General features: G+C 42.2%; 1 protein-coding gene across 1 annotated transcript in view; it reads left to right on the top strand.

The window, feature by feature from the left end:
• Window positions 1-27,195, top strand: part of twz (BTB/POZ domain-containing protein twz) — a 47,906-nt gene that overhangs the window by 15,009 nt on the left and 5,702 nt on the right. The window contains exons 2-3 of the mRNA XM_017904193.1: window positions 18,165-18,248; window positions 19,413-19,616. Of these exons, the coding sequence (XP_017759682.1) occupies window positions 18,220-18,248; window positions 19,413-19,616 (233 nt within the window). The 5' untranslated portion in view covers window positions 18,165-18,219. The remainder of the gene's footprint in view (window positions 1-18,164; window positions 18,249-19,412; window positions 19,617-27,195) is intronic.

The following is a 27,195-nucleotide window of genomic DNA, read 5'->3' as shown; positions in this document are numbered from 1 at the left end:
ATTTTCTAAAAATTGGAACCACGCAAATAAATAGAGAACATTAATAGTTTCCGCTACTTTTTCAGCTATATTGTTCGATAATTCATCACTATATCCAAAGAATAGAAATTTTGTCGCGGATCCCTGAGCGTGACAGTCAACAGTGACAGGAATAATAATTCCAGCGTGGAAGTAAAGAAAGAATTCCATTTTCCAATATAAATATATGACCCATGTACATGGATACCAAAGATAAAACGGTAGAATAATAATTTCCACCCTCGTCGACGATGTTAAAATGAAAATCGGATAAGACCGACGAAAAGGCTGTCGCCTGAGCAATCTACTCGGGATAAATTTTTGAGTACTGCGCGAAGAATAATTAGTACGTGGAATCCACTTGGAGCTTGAGCATGAGAGCATGTAGGCGTAATTGCGACAACAGATCGTCGATCGCAATCGACGCGATCAAAGGTGCCTCGCTGCGGAACGGCTCTTGTGCACGCATAGCTGTGAATCAAGAGCAAAGCTCTCGTAACGACCAGATGGCCTCAACTGGCTGGAACTGAAAATCGATGCAAACGAAACGCAAAGAGCAGGTTAATGAGCCACGATGTGGGTGTTTGCGTGGAAGACCACGGATAGGTGCTATATAGGGTTTATGGTCGTTTTACGAACGCGTAGGGTTAATGAAATGCGTTAACGATGTGCACGTACAGCATTAACACTGATAGCTTTTTAAGTACCTGGCTAAACTGAACGGGAAGAAACCACGACCAGCGATGCGTGAAGTATTCTCTTTAATTTGTCACTCGTTAAACGCAACAGTGCACGAGTTGTAGGATGAGAGAAAAATTCCCTAGGAGAATTAATTGTGGGCAATAAATACATTGGATCGAATAAACTATACGAAGTGCATTAGTGACAACTATAAATGGGAATATAATCGAACAATGATGACTTACTTAACTTCGGTGATACGTCTGGAATTTTTTGGGAGGGAGGGGGGGAGCTATTTAAATAAGATGGCTGCTGTGGGATGGTGTACAAGTGCACTAATCATGTAAATGCACAACAGTAGGTATACAGATATTTTTTAATTGGAACCTTAATCATTTACGCTTGCCCTTTACGTATTGGGAGCTTCCCCAGTCCCTTCGAAAAAGAAACCTCTTAACTAGATTGTCAAGTAACTGTGTACCCATTTCTACAACGTCGACTAAAAGACCAACTCTTAGGAACATTAAAACGTGAATTTCTAGGCTCAAAGGTCCCAAAGGCCTATCTAGAATCAAACCTATTGAATTCAAAGAATTATCATCATAATAATAATTCTTTGTCTTCTGATTTTCCAAAACCAAAACCAAAATAAATAAATAAAACGGTACGAAGTGTCACCTGAAAAGACACGCAGCCGGGACAATGGCGGCGGGTCTCGGGGCCGCACCATGTATGCAGCAGCCCTTGCAAAACAAACACTCTCATTACCGATTCCCCACGACGTACCTCGGCCCGATCCACATTTCCAACCTCGCATCTCCATATATTCCCCGCGATCGAGACCACCCGAGCCAACGAGTTCTCTCCTCGAGCAGAAAAAAGGAAGCTCGACTCGCGGTAGCCTCGGCGAACAGAGAAGTCCCGACTCGTGGCCGCGGCGTGGCCCGGGGCGTTTAAAATAATACTATTCGCGAACGAAAATGAGGCATTTTCGAATTTGCATTCGCCGTGGCCCGGGGCCAGCCGCGTCCTCAGCGCTCCCGGACCAAGTACGAGCCGCACGACTCCGTTTCTTCCACAATTGGCCCCCGCGACGAGCCGAGCTGTGTCTGCGATACACGTACACGGGACCTCGTGGCTTTTCTGGATTCGGCACGGTTATACAACACGAACAAGTCCGCGACGTTGACCCTGAAGCGTTGGCCGAGTCCTCTAGCCAGGGTTCCAGCCTCGATCCTCCGGGCCACGAAAACTGCGCCCACTCGACCCCGACGACTCCTTTGTCCGCGCGAATATTACCTCCTGAATGTTTCAGCTCTCGTAATGAACGTTGTTAGGCGAGAGAAAGAACAGTGCGAACGGTGTGCAGTCGTGGAGAGTGATTCCGAGTGATTTTTTATGCAATCGCTGTTGGAGTTTGGAGAGTTCTAGGATCGAGGCTGGAGCTGAGGTATGGGGCACAACGATTTTGCGAATACGCCGATTTTTATGACCAATAAATGAGTTTTAATAAAATCGCGAGTAGAGTAGGATCACGAGAGCGCATTTTAAATAAATTCTGACAGAGCCACGAGATGTAGGGTCAAGAGGAAGAGCGAGTTTAGCCCTGTATGGGTGCTAGATGAGGGTAATTGGTATAGGGCATAGTGATTTTGCGAATACGTCGATTTTTACCACGAATGAACGCGTTTTAATGGAATCACGAGTATAGTATTATCACGAAAGTGGATTTTAAATAAATTCTGATAGAGCGCCGAAGTGTAGGGTCAAGAAAGAGAGAGCGATTTTAGCTGTGCATAGGTGCTAGATGAGGGTAATTGGTATAGGGCACAGCGATCTTGTGAATATGCTAATTTTAACCCCTTCTCGTGCTATTTAGCTCGACAAAATCTGGACCCAAATGGTCGGCGTCAACACACGATAAAGACCAGACTAAATGCTCGAAAATAATCGCAATAGGAACCAAAATGTAAAGATGTGTGATATAGTCAGTCTTACGCGATATTGTTGTTGTGGAAGTAAGCTCTAATCCTTTTTCCTATTACAAATATTATAAATATATTATATTTTATAATAGATGACAATTTTAAAACTATATTTAGAAAAATGCTCTGTTCACGTGTCTGGCACGTGATATTCATGTTTGGGACCAAAATCTCCATCACGTGTCAGACTCGTCATTGTAAGGGAAAGTGTTAACGACGAAATAACGTGTTTTAATGAAATCGTGAGTACAGTATTATCACGAGAGTGGATTTTAAATAAATTCTGATAGAGCTACGAGGTGTAGGGTCAAGAGGGAGAGCGATTTTAGCCCCACATGGGTGCTAGATGAGGGTAATTGCTATGAAGCAGAGCGATCTTGCGAATACGCTAATTTTAACGACGAATGAACGTGTTTTAATGGAATCGTGAGTAGAGTACGATCACGAGAGTGGATTTTAAGCGAATTCTGATAGTCTGCCGGGGAGCAGGGTCAAGAGGAAGAGTGATTTTGTTCCTACATGGATGATAGAGGGTAATTGGTATAATTGGAACGCGTTTAATGGAATCGTGAGTAGAGTTTGATTTTGAGCGCAGATTTTAAACGAATTCTGATAGTCTGGCGAGGAGTAGGGTCAAGAGGGACAGTGATTTTGTTCGTGCATGAATGCTAGATGACTGTAATTGGTATAATTGAGACGTGTTTAATGGAATCGCGAGAAGTGTCTGATTTTAAGAGCGGATTTTAAACGGATTCTGATAGCCAAGAGGGAGAGCGATTTTATTTCTGCATGGGTACCAGATGTTAGTAATTGCAGTAATTGGAATGCGTTTAATAGAATTGCGAGCAGAGTACGATTGTAAATGCGGAATTTAATTGCATTCTAACGCAATGATGATTTTTATTGCGCTTGAGTCTAGACCATAGACGTCCAATCTACTAGTCACATGTGATCCAATTTTATATATAAAATAAAAATCAAATCAAAGAAAATATATAAAACAATGTCTAACTAATTCCATGTTGCTGTCTTTATAATAAAAGAGATTATAAATTATAAATTAATAAAGGTGAGATACTTATAGTATCATAACCTAACCTAAACCCCGAAATCTACAAAAATCTGTTTTTCAAAAAAATTTTAATTTTTGTAAGTTTAAATACGATACTTAAATATTTTAATTATATATTTTATGATCTTTTTCCCCCCATCAGCTATCATTAGTGTTAGGTATATTCCATGCAGTCTAAAACAATTCCTTTACCAATGTAGCCTAGGGAAACCTAGGGAATAAGGTTAGACATCCCTAGTCTAGACTCTACTCTGATGAATCTATTACTCTGTTAAACTAATTTCTATAAAAATAATTTTGCCCACTTTGTGACAGAAATAATTTCTACGTCACCAAACACTCATTTCCCCTATTTTATACGTATTCTCACAGTACGTGTACCATATTTCATTACGCATACTACACTCGTCGACAAAGAGAAGTACGATTAGAAGACCACCGGTACCATCTAAAGGAAATGAATTATTCACAAAATTCATTTGTTCGGAAAACGAATCTTTCCAATAATACTGACGGTATGAAAAATACTATCGTTGATCCTACGAATCCCGAAGCACAAGGTACTCGCGAATATTCGAACACGACCTCGCGTTGTTACGCGTTTTTTAATCCGATATCTGCCCGTAACCCGTGGATATCGCGCAACAAATAATTACTGTGACAACGTTACCGGCGGAATACGCGAACAAGCACGAAAATACTGTTCCATTACAAATGTTATTGAGAGGCCGGCGGTCGTAATGAAATCGCGTAATGAAAACCAGCCGCAACGGCCAAATTAATGCACGCATTGTATGATTTTATCAATTTCCCGTCGCAACTGGTGAACCACGTTATTCCTCGGTGCTTTGCGAGCCTCGTGTACACCCGTAACGACGAAGAGGAAACGATCCAGGTTATCGAATCGTCGCGTTCGATTCTTCCACGACCAGGGACAACGAATCGCAATTAGCCCGAAATTTCCATACGAAAACATTACCTGGTCGATACGTTACACACCGCTCTGGGATACGCGTAATTTCTTCCGTCGGTTTCGCGCAGCCCAGGGGCGGTGATTCGGTATGATAAAAAGGGAAAATGCGGAAAAAGCGAGGGAAAGTTGGTCGAGGAAAGCGAGCAAAATTTGGTAGATTTTTCTACCGATTCCTGTATTTGTGGTAGATTTCAGGACGGTAATAAGAAGAGTAAATGGCGAACACGTGGTTGCGATATGACAGTTTCTTGACGATGAGACACGAAATTTTGGCGTTCCAGTTATGTACAGAGTGTTACCGGGACTTCTTTTATTTTTAGGACGTAAATTATATAAACACGATACGCGTACCTAGCTCTGAATACCTAGCTCGTGGTACTCGATTTAACCTTTATCAGTCGTAAGTTACCTCTCACGTGACAACAGTACTTCGTCGCTGCGGTCGTGCGTCACGTGGGAAGTGACAAACCAACTATAACCTAGTGAGAATTACGTATAAAAAGCTAGAGGCCGATAAAGATTAAATGTATTAACACGTTGATTACCAGGGTGGTCACCAGTATCCGGCGATAATAATTTTTTAAATTTATATTTGTTTTATTCTAACCATTTTTTGAAAATTGGAACAACGTAAATGAATAGAGAACTCTGGATATCTTATTAATAATTTCCACCATTTTGTTTTCTTACCCATATTGTTCGATAATTCATCATTATATCCAAAGAATAATGGGAACTTTATCGTGGGCCCTGAATGTACCACGTAAAAGGTGGGTGGCAGTCAAAGTGTTAATATTTCTACGCGCCTATAACGATCGTGACACCCCCATCGACAGGATTTTCACGACGCGTTCTGCGGAAACGCGTGCTGGATTGGCCGACAACGGGAGGATTTGCATACGAGGGCCGGCGGCGATTCGACGTCCATGCAAACTTACCTGCAGACTTCTAGTTTGCGACGTCGTACACGCGCTGAGGACACGCGCGTGTCCTCGGAACGTGTTAGACCCCGTCGCGTCGGGCCCTCCGGCTACGCTCGTCTTGCCACACGTGCATGCAGCTGGTCACTTGGAGCGGGGTGCCGCCGTTGTGCACACAACTGTTGCGGAGAACACGACGCGGAGCCGCCACCGCGATCTTTTCGTAAGAAGATAGCTCCCTCTTCGGCCCGAGTACCTCGCGGTCTCCTCGCCGCCGTCCGACGCCACTTCCGTGTACACTTATTCGTCGCTTTTTCCTCGAGATCGCCGATTTTCTCTCTTTAGCCTGCCGTTTATTCGCCGCACGGTAGTAGCCCATGAGTTACGAGCCGGTAGGGGAACGGATGATTTTATCTCGCGAGTCCTGTTGTTTCGGGTTAGGTTAGTCGCGAGAATATATGGGAATATCGGTACGAATCACGAACGAACGGATCGAGCAAATGTTTTTGAATAGATTATTCCGTAAAATGAGGTGTTGGAGTGTAGGTGTATGAGTGTACAGTGCATGTGAGTGAATAAAAGATGACTATATATATATACCAACGGTCCATTGACTCTTACAAGAGTTAGCAGCGAGAATATATAGGAAATTGGTACGAATGACGAATAAATCTAAAGAATTATCGGTGAAAATGACGAACGAATGGATTGAGCGAATGTTTTTAGATAGAATATTCCGTAAAATGAAGTGTTGAAGTGTAGGTGTATATGTGTGTAGTGTATGTGAGTGAATAAAAGGTATATATACGTATACCAACGATCCATTGACTCTTACAAGGGGACCCTACGGTCATGGACATCGTTTTTGGAACAGTAATAGGTATACAGTAGGTATAGTAAGTATAAATTATATACCTCGTATTAAAAATCCCTAATGAGTTTCTTCAAAATAGGCCTTCGTTTTCGAAATATTTTGATTTAAATTGTATTTTTGTATATACCTTGTAAAGGAATTATTTAACCCTTATCAGTCGTAAGTCACTTCTCACGTAACAGCAGTATTTCGCATATTTACCGAAACCAGCTACAACCTAGTGAGAATCACGTATAAAAAGATAGCGACCGATAAGGGTTAACAGTCTTTAGCAGAGAGTGTTATAGGTAAGTTGATAACGCGGTTGATTAGAAAGTGGTAGAGAGTAGGTTGTCACTAAAAGGACCTAGCTAATAGATAAGGCCAAAACAACTTGCTCATTCCTACTTTGATTAAAGACCAATTAGTCATCTTCAACCCTCAAGAAACTAAAAATATATATGTAGCCACCAATGTTCACACCTTTGTCAATAGATGTATTCCTACTTGAAGGAGGTTCGAGAACTCGGTGAACCCTGGACCTCCCATAAATACAAGTTCCTACGCTACCTAAGTATCCCCCGTATAAGGCAGGACCTACTAGAAAGCCTTACTGACGAGTCCAGGCTAGCAGACCCAGGACGAAACGCATCCCTTCCTCTTCCTTGCGTCCTTCTACCTACTACCCTATCATAGCACAACGACTTAGGGGGATACCAACCGGTAGCACCATAGGAACCACACAGTCATCATCGACACCATGGATGGACGACCCCCACGTATATAAGCACCTCCGAACATTGTACAGGGGGTCAGGTCAGTTCCTTCTCCATCGATACATAGTACGTTACTGTGTTCTCTGTCATAGTCTCGTTTTAGAATTCGTATTGCAATTGGAATCATTCCGAAAAATATTGAAGACAGTAATAGGTCTACAACCTTCTTCATCCAAGTTCCAACACTATCTTTGAGTGCTTCTTAAGAGTGTCAACAGGATCACTTAAACCCCAAATTCTTATCTAATGTTTATACAAACATTTGGAATCTAGACCTTATGAACTATTTATCGACACCTTATATCCTACACTAATTTTTCTAGGTAACTAAACTTATCTTTCCAACACTCGTGTCAATTGCGTCCCCTATATTTAGGTATACATTACAGATCGGTAGTTCTAGTAGTAAAAAGAAATTTTACAAAATTCTTCGCCTAACCTCTGAAATCTGAACGTCGAGTATCAACTCCGACCATATTAATGGAATTCTCGCTCGCGTCTGCCTCGACTCTAGATTTTATGACCAACGAGATGCTACTCGTATAAACGCTTTCTTATTTCCTGTCCGTCCATGTGTTGCAAAGATGCGTGTCGACTAGGCGCATTAAAGCGTCCTTTTGCAAACACCCGGCGGCGTTGCGTTCATTATCCTAATGTGCGTCTGTGTTCCACGTTTGCGTCGCGTATCGATGACCCGCGCATTTAGACCACAGGTCCACACACGCGCGTGCACACAAGGCCGATTTTTGCGACGCGAGGCGCCAAAGCGTCGGCAGCTGTTACTGAAATCGTTGCCGCGATGTTCTTTCACTTTCTCCGGCTAGTTCTGCCCCTCTTTGTTCGTAATTTATCGCGGCTCTCTACCGGCGTAACGCTAACTAACCTGACAAAACAAGAGCATATGCGTAAACGAACGATATACAGGGTGTCCCAGTATCAGTGACACAATCGACAACGGAATGGTTCTATTTTTGTGAAAAATTTGAGATTGCTCCATTTGAAGCTTCGTCATTGAGAAAATCTTGGAATGTTCACCGAGTAGCTTAGCACTAGGCCTATCGTGGTCAAATAACCGGTGAATGGAAAAGAAGCAGAATAACGAGAGACATTGAGAAAATTATTATACGAATATTGGAAGAAAAATCGTGAAGAAGAGTAATTCAAGTGAAAACATTGAATTTTTAATGAAAGTTTGGAAAATGATAATTTATAGACCGTGCTAGGTTTAGGGTTAGATGGATGGACTGGGCACGAGTCACATGTCACTTGGGTCCTAGTACAAGAGCAATAAAAAAGAAAAGATTTCTATGGTAAAAATAAGAAATTCCAATAATCGAATTATTTTGGCAAAAATTACTCAAAATTGAAGATGATAATATACAAAGACACCCAATACTACGATAAGTGCCCAGGGCATAGTATCAACCTATGTACAGGAGTGTAAACATGAAGTAAAATCTGTATCGAGATCAGTGAATGTTTAAAATCGATTTCTCGACAACGAAACTTCAAAGAAACAAATTTTATTGTTTATTTTCGATTTTTTTTTCCATGCAGAATCCGCATACGTATATGACAAAGTGACCGAATCGAAAATATCGGTAGGGATGTTTGGCCAATTTTTCTATCGTGTTTCTATCGTTTTGTTATCACCTTTGCGCGCCATTCACGGTGCAATTACGGTTCGAGTTAATTACAATCGCGTTCGTACGCGTATCTATATTAATGGAATTTGCATACGTTAATCGATCGCCCAAAGGCAGGCAAAGGTCGATCATAGTTGCACGACGCGAAGCTTCTTCGCCGGTTTCTTCGGTATGACCTAACGACGAATCGTAAAAACTGCTTATGTAACGTTAAATCGTGCAGGCAGGAGGCTACTATAAATTCGAAAATTTGATCGTTTGGAAATCAGCTATACGAAAGTACCGTACTATACCGAAATATTTCCAGCGAAAGTACCTATCTACCATTTTCTCGTAAATTTGAGGATTAAATAAATCGCGGGATATTAACTCCGTGCTGAAAAGGAATTAGGTATAGCTATCACACTCGTGGTGATATATCTCATCATCTGAATCCTACACAAAAATTTCGACCACCCTCTTATCGCAAATACGAAAATTAAGTAATTAGCACGGTATCCACGTATGACTACATAATTAAAATAAGAAACTAAAAATTTCTAATTTTTTCATTCGTTTATCACACTAAATCTTAATTCTCATCCACGTGAATATACATCATTTGTAGGTCAAAATAGGGGATACCTATTTCTAGAATTTTTAATTTTAATCTACGGATAATAATTATTTTCGAGGCACTCCGAATCGTATTCTAGGAACAATAGCAAACTATCTCAACGTTTTGATGGGTTGTTACTAACCTAGGACACACTGTTAGTTGCTTCCTAAATAGCCATAAACGGTATAGCAAATTTGCGATACGGTATCTACCATTGACCTATGTATATTATCCTTGAATGAATTATAAGCTCTGTTTCTATCAAGATATTTGTGAATATTCCAGAAAATATATTCCTAACCTCTAAATTTGGTCCTATTTCCACCCTCCAAAGAAATCCGCGTCAAATATTTATTAGAGAACTACCTCCCATATAAATTTCATCTAATTCGGTGTATGGATATGTTCTCTTATAAGGATAAACACGTGCATGCTCTAGTTATATAAATTATTCAAGTGTACCTGTTTTTTCTCTCTTCGTTGAAGTCCCCACATTTTCCATCAGCGTTGCTGAACTCACACCACGGACACAATGTGTTAGTAACACTTTATATTCTCGAAACGCTTTGTTTAAGCATGCACGTTATTTAATCACTCGTTCTACGACTCGACTAGCGATGGCGCGTGCCAGGAACAGCAAGGTCGGTCACACGTCGAGCCATGTCGTCCGAATACTACGAAGAATAACACGTAACTGAGGCAGGAAGACATCGGCAGAAACTAACCACGAGCCTGAACCATTTGTTTACGTTGGATCTATCTACAAACCATGCCTCTCATACTACTCCGGGATGTTTATGTTTGACCGGATTTTCTTACCGAGAGTCTCGCATTATAGGACAGAGGTTAACCAGTTATATGCGGAATTTAGTATTGAAAACGAGAACGTGATTGAAATCGACCAATACATGTGGAGCACAGGGAAAAATTTGCTATTATAAATTATACGAGAAAGGAAAGAAAAATCCACGAAATTATTTACATATGTCTAGAACAGAGGCTCATATGGATGATCAAGTTTTTATGTTTGAAGTGAATTTGTTTACTTTGCTCTCGATTAGGAGTTAATTAGTTTGATGGCCGACCAACATGCATAGCAATCATGCTTGCACTCAGATAAACGAAGGTTAAATTAAGTAACAAAGTAAAAGAAAAGAGTATATGAAAAATTAATCTCTTCGGGGACGAATTTTTTAAAGTGGAAAAATATCTATTTAATTTTGTTTGTATCAGTAATAATTCGGTAAATATTCGACGAGGTTTTACATAAGACGAATTAGGATACGAGTGTACCTAGCTTCTATTTCTACCTGGCCTATAGTGATCGTCCCTGCTATGACACCCCCATCGACAGGATTTTCTGCATTCACCATACTCCTCCAACCTTCGTCCACAAAATCAACTTTTCTAAGCCGGATTAGCATAAATTGGAGGATCGCGGTTGCAGCCTGTATCACACGGTTGATTCGAGTATCCCACGAGCGGCGAGGAATCAACCTTGGCCACTTACTCGGGCTAACAACTCTGCCTGCGTTTCTTCACGCCCCCGAAGTCAGCCATGCCACCCCGAGCCTGGCCAAAGGATTTATCGTCGCCCCGATTCCAGCGGCCGCGTCAATTAAAATATATGGACCAACCCGGCCCAAACAAACAACAGCGGCCGGCATATTCATACGTTATCCTACATTCATAAACGTCGAGGGCGCGAGACCGTCGATCGTGCGGCCCCGGGCGACCAAGCACGGCCGTTGTTCCCGCCCTCCATCAACGGAGACGCGCTCTCTCCACCGACGACGTTCGACTCGCGACGACCGCAGCCGACGCCGAGGAGCACGCGGATTGCTCCACGACCTCTCGGAGCGACGAAGAAGAGCCGCTGCATCGCGTTCCGCGCGGTCCCCGCGGCGATGCGCCGCAGCGCATGCTGGTACACCGCGGAGAGAAGAAGAAGAAGAAGAAGAAGAAGAGGAGAGGAAGAGGCGGCGGAGGCGGAGGTGGTGAAGGTGGAGAGAGAAACCAGTCCCCTTGGCCTTACCTTCGTCCCCATCGACGTCGCAGGAACTCTGGCTCACAGGCTGAAAATAAATATCGCCGCGACGACGAGAACCTTCTTTACTTCTCGAGTTTCGTGGTTGATGGTACTTCGGCCGGGTTCTTTAATACCCCCCCACGTTACACAGTCTCGTATTTATTGGTGTTTATACGGCGGAGGTTAACGTTACAGAGCCGCGTAATGATTTATGCCGTCGAGGGCGAGCTGGACCCGCGGACTCCGATGCAGCGACCGCGTCCGGCTGATGTTGCGGTTGATTTAAGGTTGCACCAGCATCCTTCGTGCGATAGCGTTTGATGGATTTCGTGGGTGCGTATCGTGGGAAATGAATAAAGCAGGCTGGTAATTAACTCTTTCACTGCCATGCCGAAATCGCGTGTTTCCGTCAGGATGCCACGGAACTGCACCGCTAGATGCGCTTTGTTCTAACATTTCTTCCTGTCTGACAGAGCTACGACTATCGAAGCTATCGAAATAACTCGTTTAGGATATTTTATTTTTACAATTTCCGGGAATACTTGTGTGAGAGGAGTCTTTATTTGGATGGCGTCACCCTGCATCGGGATCTGTGTTTGCTTCGAGGAACCCTCAAGATTATCAATTTTCGAAGCAGGACTGAGTGACGCAATGGGTCATCATAGGGTCTATAAGAACCTGGCAGAAGGGTTCGAGGGAACACACAGTCTTTCGACAATCCACCGCCTGCATCACGCATCAAGCTACCGCACACTTGTACCACAGGAGAATAAAATATAATCAAAGTTTTAAGTTAAATCTCTATAAACCCGATCCTTTTACCACACTTGCTTCATCGTGACAGTGGAAGGGATACTAACAAATGATATACCAGTTTATGGTATGCTCCATACGGGTAGCTCCATGGTTAACCCTTTGACACCACGGGAGTGCACCGCTAGATGCAAGATTTGTTTTAATATTCTTTTGATGGATGTTCTAATAAGAATTTTTAATTGTTCAACGGGGCACTTTTCATTTCAAAGTATCTTCCAATTAGTGGTTATATTGGAAATGTACTAAGTGCCAGGTTTCACTCAATGTAGTTCAATGTAGTTCAAGTAGTTCAAGCGCTCCGGTCACTAATGACTATCATGGCGTCACATGACTATAGTGGCCGGTCATATGGCAGTCAAAGTGTTAACCACCAATTTTGCAAGGGGATAGAGAGCGTGCAAAGTCAACAGCTACGAGGACGAATGTACTTCCGCGACTTGCTATAGTTCATGAGACATAACGAGGTCGTGAAGTCGGTGAAGTACAGAGGTACTTACAACTGTTCCTACTTCCATAATGGTAACTCGAGACATCTAGAAGAGTTAAAATCGCAATCGTGTTAGATGACTTTTTAATCATCTATAGGTGTTTACAGACTAACGTTCCTCTTTCATCCCTTAATCATCCTTATCACCCTATTGCTCACTCAGACCCTGATCTTCCTTGCATCATCATCTCTTAACCCTTTGCACTTAAGAGGCGACTCTCGGGCGCCATTTAATCAGATTCTAAAGATCGATGTTGATGTTTCCCACTTGCGCTGGAAAGACGTGTCACGCACGTCGTAATGCTTTTGTCACAGAATCGCCAACGACGTGGTATACACGTCGTTAGGCAATTGTTACAGAAACATCACTGGACCGTTCTGGCACACGCGTCTGTGAATATCTTGCCACCGCAAGTGGTTATATCAAATATAAAGTTACCCAACGATGAGTAGAATGTCAAAGTAAAATAATTCTACGTCTTAATTTGCATACGATTTCTTATTCACCATTTTAAAAATATCGGTGATTTTATGGCAGAAAATCTTCGAATTACTATGTTTCTGTAACGAAAAGATCACCGAGTGCAAAGAGTCAAAGGATCTGATACGTATTAGGCCACGTTGATGCACTCAAACTTCGCATGTAAGTTTGTAACGAAAATGGAGACTTATTTGGAATACAACAATGGATACTTCCGTTTTTGAGTATTATTTCCAAGAAATTAAACACGTGTAGAATTTTACACAATGGTAAATCGAAATTGAAAGTTGACCAGTGACGTTTTCCACTTTACCCTCGGGAGTTAAGTGTCTCTATAGTTTCAAGCTGCAAGCGATCCTAAGTATCGGTGACACGGAGGATATGCTATTGGCATGAAGTAGGATCGTTGCTAGATATTAGAGGATGATTTACGACCTCGCTATACATGAATGTCACTTAGCCTCACACCGTATGATCCCAACGTTTATGCAATTATACTTGTATTATATATAATGCTAAATATTAATATACACGAGCGAACACTCGTGTGTAGCTGGCGTCTGCCATACTCCTACGATGCCTGATAACACTCAGCCTCTGATGGCAAGGCTGATTTCACCCATAAATTCGTTCGCGTCTTGTTTCACGCTTTCGAATACCTTCAAACATATTTCTAAAGCAACTTGGAACCGAACAAGCCAGCAGAATTATGCATGATCCACTTACGAAAGAACGGGAGATTTAGTAGCTTATAAAACTTCCCTCATCCCGTTACCATCGACGTGAAACCAATCCTACGCGATCTATACGTCGATTAGCATGATTCTTTCCTATTCCAGGTTCTTTAAAAAAGGAACAAAGGAGAATTAAAAATTTCCTGTACCATTATCTCTCGACGAAGAAGGGGAAGGAAATATTTATACTAAATAGTGGTATCTTTTCTTGACACTAAACCTATCAGGACTTAGATGGATGGTATTTATTAAATTGTTAATTGAAAATTTCGTAGCGATTTTTATTTTAATATTGGTACAATCAATTTTAGAATATCTCCTCGTTTCTCTTATTTTATTCCTTCGTCCATCGGTCATGATAGATATAGCATCAAAGATAGAAGAAAACGAAAAAGAATCCTCGCATGAAATAATACAAATTTTCTCTCCCTCGTGCCACAGTTGCTTAAAAGGAAAGAGAAAGAGCAGCGCAATCTTTAGCCGAAATAACACCATCCTTTCCTTCCTATTCCGCTATCTTTCCTTAAAAAGACAGGGAAGAAAAGGAGAAACGGAAACCTTTACGCGACAAGTGTAATAATACCATTTTCCGCAAAGAAGAAAACAACAGAGAAAACAGGAAAGGGAGAAACCTTTAAACTAAATAACAATCTAATATTTCCTTCCTCTGGCGAGCAAGTTTTCCTTCCCTCGAAGAAAAACAGCAATCTTTGCGTGAAGTTTCGCAAATTTTCTCTCTACTCCCTTTTTTCTAAAATGAAAAATAGCAAAGAAATACTTTCCATTCTCACCCATGTATCCACGAAAAATAGAAGCACTAAACTACCACTACCCCTGTACCAATTATTACACAACAACGATTTAAAGATTATTTAATTTGAAGAAAAATTATAGGATGCTATTTAAAAAGACCTCGATGACTCCAAATTTTTTAAAAAATATTGAACCAGGAAAAGTACCAATATGTACCCCTTCGAACACTGCAATTTTGCCCCGAAGAGTTTTTCCAAAATAAACAAAAAGTATCGATTCTTGCTATCTTCACGAATATATTCCGAGAATAGTAATTTCTTTCCAAAATCTTTATCAACTGCTTTGTATAGTACTAACCTTCCCCTATAAAATCAAATTTGATTTACACTCGAACGATTCTTCTGCCCCCCAAATATACCGCTCTATGTGCTACCATTTTCTCGCGTACTGTATATAATTAATTTAATAAAATTCTCGAACCGATGTTTGTAACTTCATCGCCCCAAAATCCTTATCAACTGCTTCGTACAGTACTAACCTTCCCCTATAAAATCAAATTTAATTTACACTCGGACAATTCTTTTTTCCCCCAAATAAACGGCTTTGTGAGCTACCATTTTGTCGCGTACAGAATATAATTAATTTATTAAAATTTTCCAGCCGATATTTGTAACTTCATCGCCGTTATAACCGTGGGGTCATAAAATTATCAGAAACCACCCCCTCGCGCCATTTGTCCGCGACTGATTCGAAATTCTGGAAAGCGCGTATCGTCGTGGCGAACCGGAAGGACCCGAGAGCAGGAGCGTACCACGGAACAAAGCGCGGTGTGTACACAGGCCGGAAACGAGTGGCTCTCTCTTCGGGCCGACCATCCCTGCCACTTTTCTCATTCGGACCACGGGCGAGTTTGGTTTTCCCTCTGCCGGCGGGCCTCGTTAAATATTATCCCACTGTTAATTGCCTTATTAATACATATGAAAATGGACGCCGTGGCGCGGTTACGCGGGCGTTCCGGGTCGGCTGCTGGTCCGGCGGAACAATGCCCAACTAAATCAGCCTTATCGTCGCCGGCGACCAACCGTGATGATCGATAAATTAAATCGAGCCGCCGCGAGTGCCGCTCGAAATCGCGCGACCTCGTTAGAGGGAAAGTTCCGCGCTAATGTCAGCTTGTGCACGCCGTTTTGACTTCTAAATGGCGGCCATAAACGCACGCGGCCCCTCTGCTCGCAGAGTAGAGGGATAAGATGGCCGGAAACCGTCTCGTTAAAATTATGCTACGCGATTTAACGGGGAATCCTGGTGCAGAATAATGAAAATGTACCTATTTTTAGGAATTTTTATTTTGAAAAATGTATCTACTTGATCGTTGTGGAAATTACGAGGTTTTGTTGAGTAACTGTAAGAGTATACGGGAAAAGAACAAATTCACGAGGATTTCTCATATATTCGCACTTGCTAGCTTCCTGCTCGCGAAAAGTGGAAATTCGAGTCCCGATTTACACGGAACCGATTAACCGTGTAACTCGAGAGATACCTGTATATTAAAAATAAATTAAAAATAAATACGGAGAATACGTGTCTCACTTTACCTCGATAGCGATAAAATTTAACGCGTTGAGAAGCAAGATGCGGCTGGAATACGATAAATCCCGATTTCTGTGTTGCACAGACGTGGAATTTCTAAATTCTAGACATGGAAGGATTTAGATCTACATAGATCGATGGATCGAGGAATATTCAAAGCAAAATGGTGGAAGTATAGAAGAATAAATATTGAATGAATATAACATAGAACTCGCAGTTTTGGTAATGGAGGTACACGAATATACGTTTGAAATAATTCTCTGCTTGATCAATATATCCAAAAAATATTTAGTCCTTCATAAATTGGTTTGCAAAATACAGGATTTAAGTGTTCTCCGAGAAAAATGCCAAAAAATACATCTTATGTCTTCGAAAAAAAATTATGCAATTTAATCGAAAGCTGATGAGACGAACCGATGATGAAAATACGTGATATACAGCAAAATTGTGGAGAAAGAAAGTGGTGAAAGGTACCGGGAACGAAGACACGTTCTTCACGAATGAGAAAATTCGCGAACATAGACCTGTTCGAAATTAACAGGGGAAGGAATGTGTCTCTGGATTAAAAATGGCTGCATAAGCGAGAGAAATGAAATAAAGCTGAAAGAAGCATGCGAATAAAAGGCAGAGTTAGTCGAATCTGGTAAAAGCTGATGGAAAGTCAAGCATAGCAACAGGAAGGTATCTTGGGAATGGTTGTGCAAACGAAAGCAGTGGAATAATAGCAAAAAAGATCGTGTCTACGAGAGTAAATGAACGAGAATATTCATAAGTATAGAGTCGTAGTGTCGCTGGTATAAAGTGGAAAATCAAGTCTAGAAAAGGGAATGCGTCATGGGAATGGCTATGTAAATGAAAGCGATAGGATAATACAGAAAAAAAGAATATGCATAAAAGACACATTAAACCAATAAACTAAAATCCTTAGTCATAGTGAATTTAATCGAATCTGACCAACCATGCTATTCTCTACATTAGCTCCTACATCCTCTTACATCCCCTATCCCTTTCTATTTAATTTCACAAATGAACAAAATTTATACTCCTTCGTATTTATTATAAATATAAATTATATATATTTATTATTATTTATTTATTAATTTATATATTTACCATAAATAAAATACCTCGTGTCCCACCATTCTAAAATGGAAATACCTCGTATCCCACCATCCTATTCCACCATTTGGAGCTAAAAATCCAAAGGAAAGTCCCAAAGGAAAGTCCAAATAAATTTCTCACGCGTACCTTCCGCGTGAAACGATATCCGGTGTCGGATAGCGCGAGATTTCGCGAAAAGGTCGAATTCGCGAGTCACGCGGAATTCGCGCGTCACGTGGAACTCGCGGAAAGCCGATGGGTTAGAATTTAGCACGGGAGATAAGCGAGAGTAGGGTGGAAAAGAAGAGAGAACCGGTGATACCGATACCTCGTCGGAGAAAGCTAGTTGAAACGTGTTACCGTATGCTTATGTCGCGTTTTGGATCTCGTTTTTCCAATTCGCGAGGTCTGCCTCTCGAATTTCTTCCTCGGAGACTATAGTTGCGATTAGAGAAATTTTTAACGCGAAACGGGGCAACCTTTCCTCGAGATGACATGGTGTTATCGTTACGGAGGAGAGAAATGGAAGATGGTTCGGGGATAATAGACGTTTGGGTCACGTCCCTCTTTCTCCTCGGTTGCGTGAAATTTTGTTGAACATGCCACAGGTTTCAGTCTGCAGGATTACGTTACGTGGATTTTTAATTACAGACGGAAATGTGAGGCCGACGGAAAGGAGGCGAAGGCGGAGCTGGCACAACGCAATATGTTCCCTAGCGCTCAAATTAAAATGAGGTAAATAGAACCACGCTCAAGTTATACTCTTAAAGAGCACCGCGTAATATGCCGTGGAACATCGAGAAAATGATACACCACGGTGCAATTGAAATTCTTCGATCTTGCGTAACGTCTGACAATTGATCGCAGCGTGTAACGAGAATTGCACGGGCACATAAATCTTAACAATGGGAACAGTAATGTCTTTCCTTCTCGGTAACTAATAAATCAATTAGCCGCAAACTAGCTACGTGCAGAATTAAGACGGGTGAACCGTAAAAAGTCGATTCGAAACGCTGCATAAGAAATTCCGAAATCTTCGAAAAGAAAATAAAATCTAATCGAATAATCTTGCTACATTTTGAAGAACTACGGGGATCGAAGAATAATAATTTCATTGAAAATTCTGAGATAAATTTTCTAAATTTCGCCAATTAAAATTAAAATTGCTAAACGAATAATAAAGTACATGAGAAAGCCTAGAATCCAAAAATTAAAATACAGAGCAAAATACTATCATATTATTAACCCCTTGTAGAACAATTTAATTATGAAAAATTACACATTGAAGTAACATTTCCATCCAAAATAAAATTAGATAAAAATTTGTATAAATTTGCATAAACACGAGATATAATTACGATCACAAAGAATAATAATTTCATTAGAAATTCTAACGTCAATTTTCTAAATTCCTTTAATTAAAATTATAATTGCTAAAAGAATAATAAAGTAGAAGAGGAAGCCTAGAATCCAAAAACTAAAACGAAAGAACTGCAAAAATACCCCTTATCAGCCCCTTGCACTACAATTTAATTATGAAAAATTACACATTGAAGTTACAATTAATCCGTGATAAAATTAGATAAAAATTTGTATAAATTCCTCGAATTTTGTGCATATGATTAGTATAATATATAATTCCGAAATTTGACGCAAAGAATTCACGACGAGTTAACTCGTCATTGCAGTGCAAGGGGTTAAAGAAAGAAACTAAAATTCCTCTCAGCCAAAAAATCGAGATAAAAATATTCGAATGATTAAATTGGGACGCAAATCTTGCGAAATTTAAGATCAGTTTCTAAAATTCCTCTACTTCCCCAAGCATCGGAGCACCGTGCTCGAAGCGTCGTAGAAGGGACAGGGCCTGATGGTGGCTAATGTTGAAAGTATCTTTGTCAGATTGCTGTCGCCAAGCAGTTCGCCGGCCACGTCGCCCACAATGTCGAATTCCTCGTCGCCGACGCCGCCGACGCCGGCTGCACCGGCCTACAACCAGAAGATGGCCGGGATACCCTGCGTGGCGGCCGCTTCCAGGTACACGGCGCCGGTGCACATCGACGTAGGTGGCACTATCTACACGTCCTCTCTCGAGACTCTGACCAAGTAAGTGCGTAACACCCCTCGAAACTCGCCTTAAACTCGGAACACGCGAGGTAAAGGGGTAAAGCTGGGATAATTCGGTGGAAAGTCGGTGAATCACGAGGCACGCCGCTGTCGTTCTAATATATTACGCGTTGAAAAGTGAAATCTGCGATAATGAATGCGAGATAGAGATTTTTACAAAGGATCGAGACGTTCGACGGCATTCCGACGGGAAAGTTGAAATCGACGCTCGACTGCCATTACAATATCGCGCTTAGGATACCCGGCTCTCGGAAATTGCTTAGGATTGCTTCCATACAATATCCTACTCGGAGGAGAATTTCATTTCCTCCGAATTTTAAAAATCCCAAAAAGGGAACACTGCACTATATACTGGGATAGCGAGCTTTCGTATACTGATCGATTTACTTTTATCCTAATTGGTATTTCGTGTGGAATATCACATTTTCGAACAGAATATCATATATTGGAATTTTAAAAATGATTCGATCCTGTTTGCACCGCCTATTTTGCATTCTATCCGAAAAATTTCTTTAAAAATCCCAAAAAGGGAACACTGTGCATTATATACTGGAATAGCGAGCTTTCGTATACTGATCGATTCTACTTTATCCTAATTGGTATTTCGTGTGGAATATCATATTTTCGAACAGAATATCGCAAGTTGGAGTTTTAAAAATGATTCGATCCTGTTTGCACCTCCTATTTGGCACTCTGTCCGAGAAATTTCCAGGTTGGATCCTCTGCTATCGTATTTAAAATTTTGCTGTCCGTAAATAGGGTATCTAGAATGGGTTAGGCTCTTTTTATATTGCATACACGTCCTACTTGGAATTTTATGTGAACCTGAAAAGTTCCTAGATAGGATATCACGCTGGCAACAGTGACCTCTTAAAAACTGATCGATCCTTCGCCACCTGCTTCGCGTTTACACTTTTATCATTCTTAAATGGGATACAGTTCTCGGTATATCGAGACCTTAAAGATCGATTAACGATTTTTCGTCGCGTTTTCGTTTCATTTTATCGTTCGAAAATGGAGGATTATCCCGCGACAAATGAGCTTTCTATTCTTAGTACCTGAAACGTAACCGAGAAAGATCCGAAACCGTTACGACGAGACGTGTAATTAACTTGGACGCGAAATTAGACGCGCGTCGAACCGATTTTAGAGGCAAAGGTTCTACATCAAAGTCAGATGGCGCCCGCGTGAAAACCGTGTTCGCAGTCCGAAGAATTCCTCCGCGAGAGAGTAGAAAGGGAGCGTGATGTCCGGATCGCGGAAACGTGACCATCGACAACGCTCCAGGATGTTCGTAGCAGGCAATATCTCAGAGAACATATCGCTCGCAATCAGGCACACCGTTACCATGCCCGACAGTGTCCAAAGGCTATTTGCGGTATACCCGATGCACTTTCTGCATAAAAGAGACGTAACGTGAAAGCACAGCCGCGCTTTAATCTTCGCGAACGATCCTCGCGACCGTTCTAACTACCCGGCAATTATAGAAAAAAAATCCGACATGCAGGCAACCGAATCCGACGATACCAAGGATCGTTAGTCCTGCGAGATAAGTCGACTGGACGAACGACCAGCGCAACTTTTCGACGTCTCCGAACCGACTTCGTGGTCCATCGACCAACCGCTGAGCGCAACGATCCAGAGACAGATCTCATGGATCGAAACGGCGATAAATCACCGATCCGTCATGTTCGACGTTAATAAATCTCCACTCGAATCTTCGCCTCGTCCATCTCGCGATGGCTACCATACCACGAGGTCTGCGCGTAGCACGGTAGGCCATGGAATGGCACCGCGATACAGTTACTACTCCACGCTCATCCGACGATATTCATGCCGATGCTCGTTACGATCCATCGTCCGTAGGCTAACTAGCCTGGACGTGGATGGATATCCGGTGCCCCCGGTCGGCTAAGAGAATCGTTAAGTCCTGGACGCGGCGAGGGATCCAGCGAAACCGAGGGAATCCATGGCGAAGTTAATTCTAATTGGCAAGCTGGCCTGTTATCGCGGCACGTCGTTAACGGAATCGTTAACTGAGTCACTGGAACTCGGCTCCGACTTCAGCCGCGATGAGCTTGCGAAGATTTACGCGCGCGTCCCGTTAGGCCAACTCCAGACAATGGACTTGGTCCAGGGATTACCGATCGACCACCATCACTGACGACGGGATTACGTTTTCAACCGGTATTTTAACCCCTTGCAAGGGCATCTGCCACACGGGATTAAGCTTCATCCGAGAAGTTTGCTAGGGAGTCGAGATATGTCGCCTCGAAGGGAATTTAGATGGGGTTTTGGAGTGCTTCATGGGCTAAAATTGACATGTCCGTGGTCTATCTATAACTCGTGCAGACCTGTCTGTAATCTATCCTTACACAGAATGACCCTGGAAGTCGTGTACCAGTCGGAGGTGAACTGTTTTTTCAAGATTCTTCTCCTTTCATCTCCTTATCTATCGGCTATTCGGTCCATCGAGGCGGATGCAGTATCGAAATCGATCGCGATCAACGAACTCCGATCTACTCGCGAGATACCCGAAGAATGCAACGCTTTAGACACGCCAGTTCTTTTCAACACGGTAGAACTACTTTCGTTCGAACGTATTTATATCGAGAGCAAGACGTATTCATCGAGAGATTAATTCATCGTGAAACGCGTGCACCGTAATCATAGGCTTAATCCTAGAAAGGATTTCAGCTTCCACGATAAGCTACGTGGCATTACAGTCAATCAATCGGCAGTTTATATCAATTATACTGTAATGGCGCTAATAAATCGGTTAATAAAGTACGAGAGATAAAGGTAACAGGCTTTCATAAGAGCATTAAGGGAGATACAAGAGGCGAGATTGGAACGGATAAAACTGGATTTTCACCCTCATCGCGTTGGTTTTACCGATTGATCGAGCCGTTTCCGATCCAAGGATCGATCGGATCGCTCCTTCGGATTTTAATCGGCGTGAACGAGGAACGGGGATAAGTGTCGCGACGTGACGTTCAGGAATCGAGAGAAAAGAGCCGGAGAAGCGAGGCCAATCAGCCCGTGGTGTCCATGATAGAAAACCGCTCGGGCGACCGCTGCGCCATCTCTTTCGCCACGCTCCATTGCGCCTTCCTCCTTCATTACACGCCGTCGACCTTATTGTTTTGTCGAAAGTATCGCGAGATTACTGTCCGCTCGATCGTATCGACGCAGTGAAAGAACGCGACAGGATCGCGCGACGAGGTCTGCAAGATCCGAGGTGCATACGCCGTTCCTGCCACCATGTTACACGTCCATTTTCCTTTTTGCCCTCCCCTCCGACACGGATTTATAAACTTCCTGTTCTTTTACGACCATTTACCCGCAAGAAGTTCGTTTGACTCGACTTGTCAGCGAGGAATTAATTCGTTTTATCGGCTTTCGTAGAAAGCGTTACTGTGCATGTGCAGCCATGTTTCGCGCGATGATTCTTGCAACGTGGAATCGATTGAACGCGCTTGCTATATCGGAGAAATCATGGTAGACCGTGTAAAACACGATCTTGATTCAGGGATAATTCGAGAATTGGTCAATACGGGCGTTATACCAGGTTTTACTTCAAGATGGCTTCAAGTTAGGAGAAACATTCGCGTAATGTGGCTTGAAAATCATAAAACTCTATTCAAAAATTGGAGAAATATTTATATAACGATGATTCGAAAATAGGAAGAAACAACTTGAATGTATTTATATGGAACATCGAAATTTCTATGGGATATCCAAATTTGAATTTGGCTTTTAGTCCTTACGATATTGAGATTTTTCGTCATGGTGGAATGGGAGTTCGAAGGACGAGGTTGAGGAAAATGAAAGCATCGTTCTGGGACTTTTTCGTCTGGCAAAAGTGAGCTAGTCACTTCCTGGTCTAAGCATCGCCATGCATTTTACATACACCGTGAACGAAAAATGCAATAGCGAAAGGCGGTAAAAGTCGCGATCGTTTCGGTACGTGGCGCATTGTATGATAAGTAAGTTACACCTTTCACCCATTAAACGCAGGGCAAATCGCGCCTAAAACGTGTGGCTCGATTTAATCCAATGCGACTCGCTTCGAAACGCTTTAACGAGCCAGAGCTATGCCGACATTAGTCCGCTGGAAACACATGATTCGCAAACCAGGTGTTGCAAATGCCAAGAATTTTCAGCACGTAGACCAATATCGTGGAATACCAGAATCTCGTGATGAATTTTCGCACAGTGAACGACAAAATGATAGCACGCGATCTGATTTTCAATATTTCTTGACACTAACGTGATCTCTGCGAGGTATCTATTGTTTAATAGTACATAAAAGAAGAATATATCCTAAATAACTAAATTTTTATTTATTATTTATTTAATAAATTTGACGCGTTTATTAACAGATCTACAAAGTTCTATTGTTTGAGAGTATGACTATTTTCAAAAAATAATACTAATTTTGACCTCGAAAATTAAACTGACCGAGACATACCGCTTAGGAGTTACTGGAGGAATCGATAATATTATGTCGCATATACTATAGGAAGTGATTTCCCGGTGAAAGATAAAAATTTTCTATTCGATTGGAAGGAGAGATACCTGTGTACCTTTCGATGGTAGTCCTGCGAAGGTGGTATCGAAACGGTGCAAAATAGTCCCGTTCCCCTGTGTTACTCGCGAAATTGATTTACGCCAGCTAAATTATCGTCGACACGTAACGGCTTTCGAGAAACGAGCGACAATGGACAGCAAGGATAATAATGATTGCGATGATGGATAGATAAGATTACAACCGCGAGTAAGCTGCGGGTGTATCATTCTTGAATCCCCTATTTGAAACGATTCTTAAATCAAGCTTTAGCGAAACGGGCAGCAAAAATGAACAGATGTGTACACGATTCTGCGCTATAGCGAAATATCGCATTATTCCTCTTGATGGCGTCATAAATACTTGACGAGACGTTATATTAATCATAATGTGACGTTTAATGTCTATAGAAACGATTTAGGAATCCTTAAGAACACGGTAATATCTTGGAAAGTTTAGACGAAATACTTTGAGTCGATCAAGAGCCAGTCTATAAAATCGTTCTTAACCTCTAATAAATACTTGTCTGTGGAATGTTTTATAGCTGATGTTCGTGTCGCTGTAAAATCTTGGATAGATTGGAATCATTTGGATCATTGGAAACGGAGACTGGAATTTTTTTAATCATCGGATGATATGTCGATGGTCACTGAAACTATTGGAGCAAGTATAAATAAATTTCATCATTGGAAGAATTGGCAAGAGTTATTTTTGTGGTACCTAAGATGTTGAGAGTTTCTAGGGATTTTAGAATTTGGAAAATACTTAAAGATTCTGCAGATTCTGAGTCTTCGAGGTCCCTAAAATTTCCTGCATCTCTAAACTCTTCAAGGTATATGCATCTGGGGATTTCTAGGATCATTAAAGTCGCCAAACCTCCAGTTTTTCTAGGGTCTAAAAAATATCCAAAACCCCTAGCACTTGACGAGTTTCCAAACCTTCAAAGTTCCTCATATATTTCCCAAATATTTATTAAAAGACATTTATAAAATCCTGTGAAAAATGCATATGATAATTTCAAATGTACATTTTGGCAATGATCCGCTATATAAAAGTAAAACATCAAGTTACAAATGATACAGTGAAATGCACTGAATCTTATTTCCTCGTTAATAAAGAATAAATTATAACAGATAAATTTTGTCGATGAAGCTTGTGACATACCTTGTTTTCCCTTAATTTTTCGTGTCTGCCTTCACTCCTGCATTCTCGTACTGCATTCACTCCATAGGCACGCATACAGGGAAAGCACCCGCACAAACACAATTCCAATCCATTCGCTCATCCATTCTTCAACGACTGAAACATCCATCGAGGTACAACGTCAAACAACCCGGCTTTAAACAAAACCCCAGAACGTCACGTCATCCTATTAACCAGCTTTCCAAGCCGCTCCACTACAAAACTAATCCCAAGGGCTAGCACGGTTTTCCGTCGGACATTTTCAGAAATTACGTAACCACCGATCATTAGTTTGCGCTTCCGGTATCACGTAATCCCTAAAACATCGTCCATCATCCTGCCGGACCGGAGAGTCCTGTTGAAGACTTAGCAAGGCCCTCGGGCTATCCCATGGAGATCCAGCTAGTCCTCGTTTCCTCGCCCTTCAGTCCAGCACGTGCAATTTGCCCAACTCTGACAAAGCGATCCTGTATTGGTCGAGGCGTTTCGTTCCTACACACGTTCACCTATACACGTACACACGCGTGAACTCTTGGGTCCATTGTCGCTCGCATGCACCCAACGACGGCATATATTTTATGCACCTCTCGTACCAGCGCGTTCCCGTGTAGTATTACCAAGCGCACTGATTCTCGTTGTTAACTTTCCACGCTGAAACAAAGAATGTAAAACGAGTTTATACGCCATTGATCGTAACAAGGGAAAAAGCGAACTCTTATTAGGTTAACCGTGCGTACAAAAAGGTAGCGAGATTTACGAAACGAACGAATGAAAAACGTATACGCAAGCTGAATTCGCGTAATCGCGAAGAAAATTGGAAAAAATTACTCACCTCGACGTATTCGTTCGTCGCGACGAAAATCGTGATTCTCGAACAAACATGGCGACGAAAGGCACGCTATCACATCGAGAGAGCATCGAAGAAAAGGAAGAAGAAGACGACTGCGAGCGCCACCACTTGAGCGGCGTATTCACGCATCTACATAATCGGGCTGGTATACAACAAAGCCAACTACGTCGCTGCCGCGCACGGATACGCGAATCGCGTGCGTGTGTGTGTACGTGTGTGTGCACCAAAAGCAGAGCAGGAATCTGAGTGATGTGAGCCGATCGTTTAGCGTTTTCCCATAGCGAGCGGATCTGACCCGGGATCGGACCTCGGTCGGTCGGTGGGCCCAAGAAATCGCCCCAGGTAATCACGGCGTTCGTCCTCCGCCCCTGGTACCGTTTCCTCCCCCGCACACCCTCCCTTTCCGCACCACGATCCCCACGAACAACGCGCTCTTGGCCTCCTGGCACATACATCCTGCTCTTCTTTCCCCTTTTGTTCCTCCTGTCCGTGCTTTCTCGCTTTTTTCGCCTCTCAACACCACGGCGAGCCTCTGCTATCCACCACTATCGGTTTACGCCGTCGTTTCTTTCACTCTCCTTCGTCGTTGTCGTAGACTCGTCTCGTTCGTCTTCCAGCCAGGTCCGATTTTCGCTGCGTCAGCCATACACGTCTATCGTGCACTTTAACGAGGCATTCGAACGATCTGGAACGAAACGACGCGATGCACGGACACTTGATATATCGAAGAAACGTTCGTCGATCGAATTGAGGTTAAGATTCGTGTCACTCGCGTACCGGCCACCGCGCCAATTTTACAGCACTAGTGGCGACGCGTCGCGGTTAATATTCGATAATGTTTCCCTTTTCTCGCGGCAACGGAGAATCTCTGACACACGGGATTTGCAGAATTTTCATTTTCTCGACCGAGCAACTCTCATACTTCGCTCTCGACTTTCGCGGCACCGTCGAAAAGA

This window comes from Eufriesea mexicana, unplaced genomic scaffold, assembly GCF_001483705.2.
Source record: "Eufriesea mexicana isolate 0111107269 unplaced genomic scaffold, ASM148370v2 scaffold2818, whole genome shotgun sequence".
NCBI classification, from domain to species: Eukaryota; Metazoa; Arthropoda; class Insecta; order Hymenoptera; family Apidae; genus Eufriesea; species Eufriesea mexicana.
The sequence above is the reverse complement of the archived record's forward strand: the minus strand, read 5'-3'. Positions and strand labels throughout refer to the sequence as shown.